Here is an 11563-nt window from a genome sequence, read left to right on the forward strand (position 1 = left end):
TTTAACTTTCGAGCTGTTTTTGTTTTCTTTTACTGAATTAATTTCTTGAAAAAATGCAAGTTTGTACTTATTATTGAGGAGCTATTGTGCTATTGTGTTAATCTTTGTTCTTAGTACTTATTATTGAGGAGCTATTGTGCAATTGTTCTTATTTTTCTTTTTCAGATATTGTGTTACACTATTGTTTATTTTTCTTTTTTTAGATTTTGTGTTATACTATTGTGTTGCTATTGTGTAATACTTCAGTTGTGCTACTTAATATTCAATTGGTACTCCACCTTCCCAGTAGATGTTCAGAATTAATTTAATCCTATGCTCGGAATGACTCTCTATAGTATTAATGAAAATTCTAAGTAAATTCTAGAAGTATAATAGAGATGTTTATATTGAGTAGAAGTCCCTATAAATCACTATAATTTGGTGCAAGTCCCTAGTATTTTCTAGAGAACTTTTCTTAATTTTCTACATTGGGCTTAATTTGTATTGTATTGATTTTCTTAGATTAGTCGGAAAGATAGCAATTTTGAGAGAACTATATATTTCATCCACATAAACATAAGATATTCAATCTCGAACTATAGATTTCACGGGTGCTTTCCCCGGTTCGTCGCTCTTCTAACGATATATTAGTAATTTCTGACATGCAAATAAAATTAATCTATCATTTTATTTTTTTTCTTTTTTGGTAAAAATATAAGTTTCTGCTTTACTATGAACTTTGCCCAATGTCACTAGACCTTCTCGTCAATCTCGTTCGCTTTGACTAGTCCAACTTCTTCTTCGAGTATGTTGTTAGACGGAGGTGGGGCCCGCTCTTTGCCACCTGGCCGAGATGAGGCATGACCGTACCAAACCATTCCGACAATAGCAACCATCATCCCCACAACCACGTGTAGGTTAAGCCCTTCTTTTCCAAAGAAAAGAAACCCTAAAATCAACACGAGAATGGTCTTCATATGGCCAAGAACTTGAAATGAAACCGCCGTGAATCTACCGATGCATATGAATTGGCTTAGGTTCGTTCCTATAGCAATCGCACAAGACAACACCACAAACATCTGCAAATACAAATTTAAAAAAAAACAATTAATTGCAAATTATTAGGAATAAAATATGGGTATGTATATATATATATATATATATATATATATATATATATATATATATATAGAGAGAGAGAGAGATATATGTACATACCGTTGATGTGGACGTATAGTGAAAAGCATCGACTCTTTTCTCCGTCAACCAATAATCCATAAAAGGGCCAACTAACAATAATGATACAGCTTGAGGTGGTGCAGTGTGTCCTAACAAGTTGAACGAACCAATCGAATGCTTCCTTTGGAGAAAATGAACGTACTGCAAATAAAGATATAAAACGTGACAACCAAACCACAAATTCCCATTAATCGACAAAATAAATACTACGTAAAAAAACAGTTAGCACTTGTAATAAAAGCCGAAGCCCGTTGTTCTTTAAATGCTAATATCCAATAAAATTAGTAGCTTCAAAATTTATTGAGAAGTTATAGAGAAATTGCATTTAGTACAATCCTTTGTTGTACTAAATAACGTAACAAAGGACTTACATATTGTTGTAGAGCAGTGCTCCAAACGGCGATGAAAGCCGCGATAAATCCTTTGGCATTAACACTCACATCGGTAACCGTGCAGATTGCAACACCCAATAGAACAACTAAAATGCTTAGCTTTGTGTCCCTCGAATACTGCACCCTGTCCAATACTACTTCAAGAAAACACGAAACTGGAATCATGCTCAGCTTCGCAATCTACACAAAAGATTTAAAAAAAAAATATTAAAAAATCAAGAATCGGTATCTTGAGTTTTTTTTGTTCCCGTCTAAAGTTTGAGGGTAAATATGTAAATGGAATAGTGAAAAATTGTGAACCTGATAGAATCCGACTGAATTCCACATTAAGCTGACATTCATTCCGACAATAGAAAAATTTGAGAATATAACGAACTTAATAATATCCGATGATGGGAGATGAGTCGTTTGGATATATCCGAGGTACTTCAAAATAAGAGTCATGATGGTAGTTGCCGCAAAATGGAGTCCGGTTAAAGTCGTAGCTGCAAAATTCAGTATAAGAGTTACGAGGGATCGAGAAATATATGGATAAAAAGAAATATAAGCAATATACTATTTTTTTTGTAAAAGCTATATATATATATTGACTGACAACCATTAGGGGTGGAATCGGAGAATCGGATCGAAATTAAATTCTAAAAATTTTCGGAAGTGAAAAACTAATTCCAATTCCGTTTCGAAAAAGATCGGGAATTGGAATGAAAAAACTTGTTCTGAAATCGGAAAATTTTCGGATCGAAATTGGTGGGATTCTGAATTTCATTTTCTCAGTCACCTGTAATATAAAAGTAAAAACCGGATCGGAATTGGGAATCAATATGTATTCCATTTCTGTTACAAAATAAAATCGGAAACCGAACTTTCGGAATTCGAAACGAAAAATATTGTTCCAATATCGGAATCGGACTGTCAGAACATACTGTTTACAGTTTACCTTCATCCATAAGTAGAAGCAAAAAGAAGACTCTAAAAGCATCCAAAGTCAAAATCAAAATGCTCGTGTGGAATAAAGTCAATGCAGATAAACAAGTATTCTTGAATAAGGAAGATAATCAAAGGCATTTCGAGTTATTCGGCAGTTGTAATAAACATACCGAAAGTGAATCCATATGTAGCCATTAACGCTTTATTGACCATAATAATTCCGACCGAAGTTACGATATTGAAAAGCCATGCAGCAAGATCAAGAGAAAGTTTGCGGCTATCTTTGCTGCCCTTTGGCGACATTTTCTTCTGCTGCTTCACAAAATAACTACAACCACATCAGTTTAAGGAGACGAACCGTCTTGCTCGTATAGAAACGAATTTCGAGAGAGAATTTTTTTTTCTTTTTTTTTTTAAATAAATTCTTGGAGCTTATACTATGTTTAATAATTTCCGATGAATACCCTTTAAAGAGTTTAGAGAACTAACCAAAATACTAGGTTCACTGCACTACGGCAATGAATTAAGCAATTTGTAAGGCACCCACCGAAGCCGAATAGCCAATGACCCAAGATTCTGCAAGAAAAAAATATATATTTTAAAAATCAGCTTATTTTAAAGATTTTGCAAAAGCTTTTAGAAACAGCTTATGAGCTTTTTATACTTATAATCTGTTTTTAGGTGTTTGCAAAATCAACTTTGCTTTTGCTTCTCTAAATACAAAGTTGCTTTAAGCTATTTTTTTAAAAGCACCCCTAGACCTGGTTTTTTTTTTGCCATTTAAGTTATTTTTTTTAAAAGCACCCCCACTTAACGCACAATCACTAACTTAAGTTAGTGCTTTTAAATAAACTTTTGCAAACACCAGTTAACGCACAATAAGCAAGCTCACTCCATCTCGCCCTAACATTAAAAGAAATTTCCGAAATAATTAAACAATCAACCGATTCAATTTGCAAGGGTGCATTTTCGGATTTGGAGGAATTTTTTTGAAACGACTCCAAATGAGAAGGGTCGAAAAATCAAAACCACAAACGAGAGTTAAGAATAAAAAAAAAAAATTGTGAAATGAATCAATCCAAATAAGTTCAATAAATTTAAAAATCGAAAATCACGAGACGAGACATTAATTATTATTCATTTTCCTCTCAAACAAAATACAATGTGCTGCAAATGTGAAAAGAAGGGATAATTCAATAAACAAAAAATACACTGCACATACAATTCGAGAAACAAATCCAATCACTAAAAAAAATCGGAAATCTGATAAAGCAAACATAAATTCATCACTTTAAATAAACAAGAATTCAACACATTCATCCAATAACTAAGAACTCAAAATTCTGATCCACCTCAGCAAATAAATATCCCATTAAAATAAAATAAAATAAAAACAAAAATCCAACCAGAGAAACATGAATCATCCTCGGCTAATTCAAAAAAAAAAAAAAAAAAAAAAAAACAGACAAGCCCAGAAAATTAAAATCAAGTAATCAACCAAAGAATGCGGAAAGACGAGATTTTGATTACTTACATAGGAAATTGGAAGGGTGTAAAGAAAAGGGGATGTAATAAATCATAGAAGAATTAAAATCAAATATTTATAAAGGGGGGTTCAAAGAAGACTTTTAGTTGCGCCATTTTGAAGAGACGTGGACTGGAGAAATAAACTCTCTCTCTCTCTCTCTTGTCTCTATTCTGTATGTATCTATCTCTGCACTTGTATGTATAGTATACATGTGTGTGCCGGCCTTGGGTTGGGGGTGGGGTGGGTGGAAAAGGGGAGGGTGGGGGGGGGGGGGGATGTGCTTTTTCTATTATCAGATTTTTTTTGCAATAAATATTATTATATAAATTAAAAATAAATAAAGCAATAAAAGAAAGTTCAAATTGTAACCATTTTGCATGAAATACTTGTAAGTTGTAACTTGTGTGTGTGTGTGTTGTTCTTTTTAATTAATTTTTGTTACATGAAATCGGTTTTATAAAGTAAATATTTTTTTGCAAAGGGCTTCTCACTAAAATCAAAAAAAATATCAAGCAAAAAATATGATAATTATTGAAATAAATATATAAAGTATTGATTTTATTATCAGATCATTGACCAATGTAATCTAACAATTTCTTTTTGAAATTTTATAGAACATAGGCTGAAATCTAATTGACAAGTCCATAGAAGCACATCTCAAATCGATTTCGATATACAATCAAAATTAGAATCAATTAATTTATATTTTATTCAATTTACAAAATAAAATATAAAATAGTAAGAGTGTAATAATAATAAAAAAAAAAAAAAAAAAAAAGGTGCTTCTGAGTTAGGTGTGTAAATAAATATAGTGAAACTCAGTTTCTACCTCGTACTCGTTGTTCCAAATCGAAACGTGAGTTGTTATACTATATATTGAATATTCCTTGTCATTTTACATAGAATTGTCCACCCCTATATTTCACCAAACACTAAGAAAAAGTCAACGAATTGCAAAAACATTTCACATTGTCTATTTGAATTTTATTACAATGCACTTTTTCATTTGGGATGGTCAATATAATGAAGGAATGAAGCCAACAAGAAAGAATGATTTTTTTTCTCTCTCTCTCTCTCTTTTCATGTTGATTTGATAAAGTTGTAAATTAATAATCGAGATTGATTTGAATTCGACTTATTTAATTTGAAATACTTGTTTAAACTCGTATGGAATTTTATGAACTCGAAATCGACTTGCCCGTTTGGATAAGCTTAATTTAAATGGTTGATGAACTCTTACATCTCACAAGTTGTTTTAGAACTAATAATTTGTTACGTCCTATTATTGTTTTTTTTATGTACTTACACTAGGGATCTTTAAATTGAGTTCATTTAAAGAAAAAATCCGGATTTAGGCCGGAGTTAACGGCCAAGTCAGTAATTTTCCGAAAATGTGATGTGTGTAAATATGAGATGATTAATGATTTTGTTTGTGTGTGTCCTTTTATTTTATGCCTCTATTTATAGTTAAATGGACAGACGCCAAGTACTTTTCCAATTTGATTTACCAGTCCGATCACTGTAATAAAATATTACGGACTTTAAGTTACCTCTAATACAGCGTAATCCGTCATTTCATTGACGGTTGCCCCTGCAAAAAGTAGGGAACACAGAGAATATTCCTCTGCGGCTGTCAATGGATTATACATGTATTAAATACCTTCACGTGCAGCTAGCAGATGGATCGACGAGAGGATTTTGAACAACCAAATGGGAGACCAATCGAGAGGGAGCTTCATATCCCAGCATGGCCCGCCCAGTATCTCGCCGGGCAAGGTACTAGCCTACGGGCTGGGCTTTCGGGGCGTTTTGGCCCTAATTGGACCATTTGGGTTGGAATTGGCCCCGATCAACGAGGATCCTAATTAAAGAAAACGAAATTGTATATTTTTTCTTCAAAATTTCATGCTATTTTGGATCATATCACAATAAATGAAGTCCACATAAAATATTCTATCAAAAAAAAAAGTCCACATAGAATACAGTCACTATTGATATCACAGGGCCTTTTTATAATATCTCATCAAAATAAGCCTTTTATAGAGGCCCAATACTTGTAAAATGAATATATATATATATATATATATATATATATATATATATATATATATATATATATATATATATATATATATATATATATATATATATATATATATATATATATATATATATATATATATATATATATATATACTGAAATGCTAATTGTAGCGGGACTTTTAATGAAATTGGCTTATTTGCAGCGATACCTTTTCATTTCAACTTTTCCAACTTTTTGAGTTTCTCAAAACGCTCTTAACTAAAAAAAGTCGAGAATTAAGATTTTCGTGTTTATTTGATAAATCGACTGCCCGACCGCGACGACAACATATAACAATATGGCCGATCCTGACGAGTTTTACGAGGTAAATCGAAGAAAATAGCGGATTTTTTTAGTTTTTCGTCGGGTCAACGTGCTGTGTAGCACGGGAACCCCAAAAATTAGGGATTCCCGTGCTGTACAGCACGGGAGCACCATAACAAAAAAAAAATTGTAAATATAGGTCCCGTCTTGTGGAGCACGGGAATATCGTGCTCCCGTGCCTTGGAAGACGGAGATTTGAGACTCCCGTGCCCTGGCGGACGGGAACAGTAAACCACCGTGCCCTCCGGCACGGGAACCCCTAAATTTTTTTATTTTTTTTTAAATATTGTTATTTATATACTAATTATTACTTGTTATATCTTAATAGGGTACTAGGTGATTTTGACAATGAGTTTACAACTGATCGTGACAAAGCGTACAACGAGTACAAGGATCCCAACATGTGTTTCGATGTTCCTCAAGACACACCAACAACTTCTGAGGATCACAGTCAACATTTCAATGTAGGTGTTGAGTTTGAAACTGGGAAAAGAATTAGTGGAATGGGCAAAAAAAATGGCTGCTACTCATGGTCATCGATTGATAGTAACTTCAAGCAAGAAAAACGTGTATATAGTAATTAGATGTTATTTGTCTGGGGAGGGACGTGAAAAACGAACCGTAGGTGCGAAACCACGGAATGTGGGAACAAAAAAATGTGAATGTCCTTTTCGTATATACTGTAGCAAAAATTCAAACGATGGACTATGGCGAATGAATTTAAAAAGTGGCACTCACACTCACCCGACACTACCGTATCCTACCGGAAAAGGACCGGATAGTCGTTTGACACCAGAAGAATACGAGGTAGTGAAGTTACTTAGAAGGAGCCACGTGAAGCCGGCATTAATTATGGATCGATTGAGAAAGGATAATCCACAGACATCAACGAGTGTGAAACATGTCTACAACCAACTTGAGAAGATGAAAAAAGAGAATATGGCGGGGAAGACTGTGATACAACACGTGATGTCGAACCTTCAAGAATCTGGATACGAATATTGGTATCGAAGTAATGAAGCTGATGATACACTTACTGATGCCCCTACAGATCGAATGCTACCCGCCATAGATCTAGAACTATGATCTATGTGGGGAATCTCGTCTACGACGGGTAAATCAGTGTCGCGCTCCATAACTCTCCTACGACGGTGAGATGCAGTCATACGAATGCGCTCCGCTTCCGCCTCGGCTTCCGTCGCGCCTTGCCCGCCATACCGAAATTTAATCTTTGGAAATTTATCCGAACTCGAAGAAGAACCCATAAGCCCTTTCCCCTTGTCCTGACGTGCCATCTGTAAAAGATAAAAAAACTAATTAAATAAAATAATTAAAAAAAATTAAAATTAATTTGAATTTCCCGTTCTGTTGAACACGGGAATTTGAAGATTCTTCAAGTTCCCGTGTTCTGCAGAACGGGAAACTCAAAATGTTTCAAGTACCCGTTCCCCAGAACACGGGAAACTCAAAAAACTTCAAGTTCCCGTGTCCTTCAAGACGGGAATCTTAAATATTTTTTTTTATTTTTTTTTTCGGAAAATTTAAATTTCAAAAACAGTTTGGAACTCCCGTTTTATAGAGAACGAACATTTGAAGCACCCGTGTTCTGGGGCACGGGAACTCGAAGAACATTCAAGTTCCCGTGCTCTGCAGAACGGAGAATTCAAGAATTCTTGAATTCTCCGTTCTGCAGAGCACGGGAACTTGAATGTTCTTCGAGTTCCCGTGCCCCAGAACACGGGTGCCGTAAATTTTTTTTTTTTTTTTCCGAGAATTTGCTAGATCTATTCCTAAACACGTGTTTTTACCTAAATTGGAAATAAAAATAATTAAAAGTAGTAGGAAATCGAAAACTTACCGGAATCGAGCCTCGTTTGTACGGTTTGAATGTCGAAAATTTTTACGAAATTCAAATTTCTAGAGAGTGTTTGGGAATAGGAGAGAGAAATTGAAAGTTGGAAAAATTAAAATGAAAAAGGTACCGCTGCAAATAAGCCAATTTCAGTAAAAGCCCCGCTGCAAATAGTAACACCCATATATATATATATATATATATATATATATATATATATATATATATATATAAACAATTCAAGTTTGATTTGTGCAATTTTAATCAAATTAATTTCAAACACAACCTGTAATGTTTGAAAAAAATAATTAATTAATTAAGTCAAGATATATACTGACATATATAGATATATTATGAAAATAACTCTAATATTATCACTATAGAATTTAAAATTATTATTTTCAGCACTATAGCAAAAGAAAATCCATAATTTAGTATATAAAATCACTAAAATCAAACATTATTAAAGTATATATTTTGAAGGGCAAAAAGGAGATGCCGCAAAATAAATTTCTCTGGCATTAGCCTTTTCAGCTCTACCAAAAGCCAAAAAAAACACCACTGCCATTTGTCCGCCACGTGGCACCCCTTTACTGTATAAAATCCCATTTCTTCCCCATTTCATCTCTCCCCTTTAGAATGAAACGCACGCCATATATATATATATATATATCACACACCGATAGATAGATAGATACAAAAATCCCCTGAAACCAATCTAGGGTTTTGCTTCACAGAAAGAATTCTGATTTCGTTGGAATTGATTAATTTAATTTAATTATTTTATTTAATTGCGATGGCGAAGAAGAGGAAATCCGATTCCACGCGCCTCGATGAGGTGGATCGTAGCATGTACACCGCCTTCTGCAGCGGCGCCAACTCCCTTTCTCAGCTATACTCTCAGGCCATGCACCAACAGAGACTCTCGTTCCAGGACGGTGAACGCCACGCGTTGGTTCGTATCGATTGTTTTATTTATTTATTTATTTTTCCTCATTATTTTTTTGTTGGGGTTTTCGTCAATTGAGCTCTAATTTTAGTGGGTTATTCATCTTAGCCGTATACATTTGATTGCGCATGAAAAGTAGTGAAGAAATTGGGTCAATTATATGTTTTTTTTTTGCATTGTTATTTTCTTGAGATGATTTTCCTCTGAAGGCAAATGTAGTTGTATTTGAAAATTGATTAATGCTTTTTTTTCTTTTTTTTTCTTTTTCCTAATTGCAGGAGAAGCTTTATAATTTAATATTGAGGCAGCAAGAAGACGGTGTTCGAGTGACGGCGAATGACGTACTCGCATATGTGGAGGTTTGTCCTTCTATTCTTAGCTTATTCATCAACATCTATCACCGTTTTTTCCGTTTTCTATCACCGTTTTTAGGGTAACGTGCATTATGTTAGGGAAGAGTTCGGTTTCAGCTTTTATCGATTTTGTGTTGACTTTCATTTTCTGAATCAGAAATTTGGCACCTTAGTTATATGTCAATGTAATAACACCGTTCAAGGACTATTATACATGTTCTTCGTTGGCAAGTGCATATGATAAGACGAGTTTTCAAGGTTGTTATTTTGAGTTATATACTCGGTGATTTCTTTTCTACACATGTGCATATGAAAACCTATTTTACATAGTGCACTCAGTTTGTTAAACTTAACATCTTCGTCTTTCCTAAAAGGCTCTTTATGTTCTCCCCACTCCTTTTCTTTTCTTTCTTTAATTGCTTTTTTCATTTCTGGCTTCTGGTATCATTGGTTAAACTTCACTTTCTAACGAGTTAGTTTTGTTTGGAAGCATATGAACATCGTCATGTCAAGAAGATATATTCTCGACGTCACACAATCCGATGTTCGTGAAAAATAAAGTTTTATCATAGTCGATTAACTAAGTCGTTATAAAACAAATAGATGGCTTACTTTTGGCATCATAATTTGTTTAAGAATCCTTGTTTCGCTTGTATTTACCTCTACAAGATTCGATCTTTACTCGACATACCCCACGAATTCTAGTGTTAGTTAAGCCTCTTTAAAATCGTCCCTACATAAAAAATACTTCGTTAGAGTTTTTTTTATTGGATTGTTAGCTTGGGATTTTGAGGTGCTTAGCTATTAAATAAAGTTTTAGCCTTTGCCTTCCTGTTTATTATCGTTTATGCATGTGTATTTCCCTTTTCTTGTTTATTTTTTCCCTTTTCTTGTTTATTTTTTCCCTTTCATTTTGCCCACTCTTTATCGACAAATTTGCAGAACGAACTTGATTATGGAATTGAAGAGCCTCAGTCTCAAAGTGCATTACAGCCAACTCACTCAGGAATTCCGGTATCTTCTAGCAATTCACTGGGTCCCGCAACTGTCGGGCAAGGATTCCGTTCAGGACAGGTGACGGAACAATCTAGAAACTCCGTTTTCTCGAGTGCTCTCTCAAGTCCCGTTCGACGGAGTCTCCAACACTATCACCTCCCTCAAGGAGGTCAACAGAACAGAGATTCGAATCCACCAGGCTCGACGGATACTTCGATGGATATGCATCCTTATAGCCCTGGCAACGATTCTCCTTGTTGAAATTTTCGAGTACTTACATTCTTAGAGTTTAAAGATTTGATAGAGCAAAATGAAAAGGTGAAAAAAAATTAGTTGAAGTTGTGGTGCTAACACATGATTATTATAAATGGGAAGGTTTGAAGTATAAATAACTTTGGGTTTATCTGTCAAGTGTGTGCAATGAGGTTTTGATTGAAGGTTTGCCTAGTTTAATTTATTGTGAATTGGGCCTTTGTTTTTTGTTAATTTTTATATCTTATCTTAATATTGATCTTGTGGTTTCATGGTGTGTGTGTACTCCTTCCTTAGCCTTATATGCAATTCACCCTATAAATAATTAGAGCAAAATTCATTATTAAAATATTTATGTGACCAATAATAACAAGAAAAAAGAATTAAAAAAAAAAAAATCAAAATTCATTATTAAAATAGTTAAGTCACCAATAATAATAAGAAGAAGAGAATTATAGAAAAAGGAATAGTTAATTTGAAACCAAGAGACTAGATCAGGTTTATTCTATGCTTCACTTCACTAGTGAAATACATCGCTAAAATTCACACGTTGTAATTTTCATAGAGTGTAGCATATAAATAATCAATCGGAGACAAAGAGTAACTAATAAATTATTTGAAATAGTAATTTCTATTAATGAAACCAAAAAATAATATTAATTAATTTTACTTTAAAACAAGATTATAAA

At 33.8% G+C, this 11563-nt stretch overlaps 2 protein-coding genes across 5 annotated transcripts; one reads left to right on the forward strand and one right to left on the reverse strand.

Moving 5' to 3' along the window:
* Nucleotides 1–4252, reverse strand: LOC105965339 (UDP-rhamnose/UDP-galactose transporter 6). Of its 4 annotated transcripts, XR_016033314.1 has the most exons (8): nt 4072–4252; nt 3027–3113; nt 2708–2849; nt 1911–2095; nt 1590–1790; nt 1198–1359; nt 577–1058; nt 1–81 (listed from the first exon to the last, which is right to left on the reverse strand). XR_016033314.1 is itself a non-coding variant. In XM_012989885.2 (7 exons), the coding sequence occupies exons 3-7, from the start codon at nt 2838–2840 to the stop codon at nt 732–734; spliced, it is 1008 nt and encodes a 335-aa protein (XP_012845339.2). In that variant the 5' UTR covers nt 2841–2849; nt 3027–3113; nt 4072–4252; the 3' UTR covers nt 522–731. The 4 variants fall into 4 exon arrangements, 3 of the variants coding, with proteins under 3 accessions (XP_012845339.2, XP_088678679.1, XP_088678678.1); XM_012989885.2 differs by lacking the exon at nt 1–81 and having other exon boundaries at nt 522–1058; XM_088822553.1 differs by lacking the exon at nt 1–81 and having other exon boundaries at nt 522–1058; nt 2708–2852; nt 4072–4247.
* Nucleotides 4253–8951: 4699 nt separating this feature from the next.
* On the forward strand, nt 8952–11144 carry LOC105965359 (uncharacterized). The gene is made up of 3 exons (XM_012989902.2): nt 8952–9279; nt 9552–9632; nt 10569–11144. Exons 1-3 carry the CDS (start codon nt 9121–9123, stop codon nt 10881–10883), a joined length of 555 nt encoding a protein of 184 aa, XP_012845356.1. The 5' UTR covers nt 8952–9120; the 3' UTR covers nt 10884–11144.
* Nucleotides 11145–11563: the final 419 nt, after the last annotated feature.

The sequence above is a fragment of the Erythranthe guttata genome, chromosome 8 (genome assembly GCF_056151865.1).
Source record: "Erythranthe guttata isolate IM_541 chromosome 8, IM_541, whole genome shotgun sequence".
In the NCBI taxonomy this organism is placed as follows: Eukaryota; Viridiplantae; Streptophyta; class Magnoliopsida; order Lamiales; family Phrymaceae; genus Erythranthe; species Erythranthe guttata.

Excerpts from the sequence above, each read along its gene's own strand:
- LOC105965339 (XM_012989885.2), bottom strand. The coding sequence starts at position 2,840 with ATGTCGCCAAAGGGCAGCAAAGATAGCCGCAAACTTTCTCTTGATCTT. Across the intron at positions 2,096-2,707 it reads TACATATGGATTCACTTTCG|CTACGACTTTAACCGGACTC; the intron begins GTATGTTTATTA and ends TGAATTTTGCAG. Across the intron at positions 1,791-1,910 it reads ATTCAGTCGGATTCTATCAG|ATTGCGAAGCTGAGCATGAT; the intron begins GTTCACAATTTT and ends TCTTTTGTGTAG.
- LOC105965359 (XM_012989902.2), top strand. The coding sequence starts at position 9,121 with ATGGCGAAGAAGAGGAAATCCGATTCCACGCGCCTCGATGAGGTGGAT. Across the intron at positions 9,280-9,551 it reads ACGGTGAACGCCACGCGTTG|GAGAAGCTTTATAATTTAAT; the intron begins GTTCGTATCGAT and ends TCCTAATTGCAG. Across the intron at positions 9,633-10,568 it reads ACGTACTCGCATATGTGGAG|AACGAACTTGATTATGGAAT; the intron begins GTTTGTCCTTCT and ends ACAAATTTGCAG.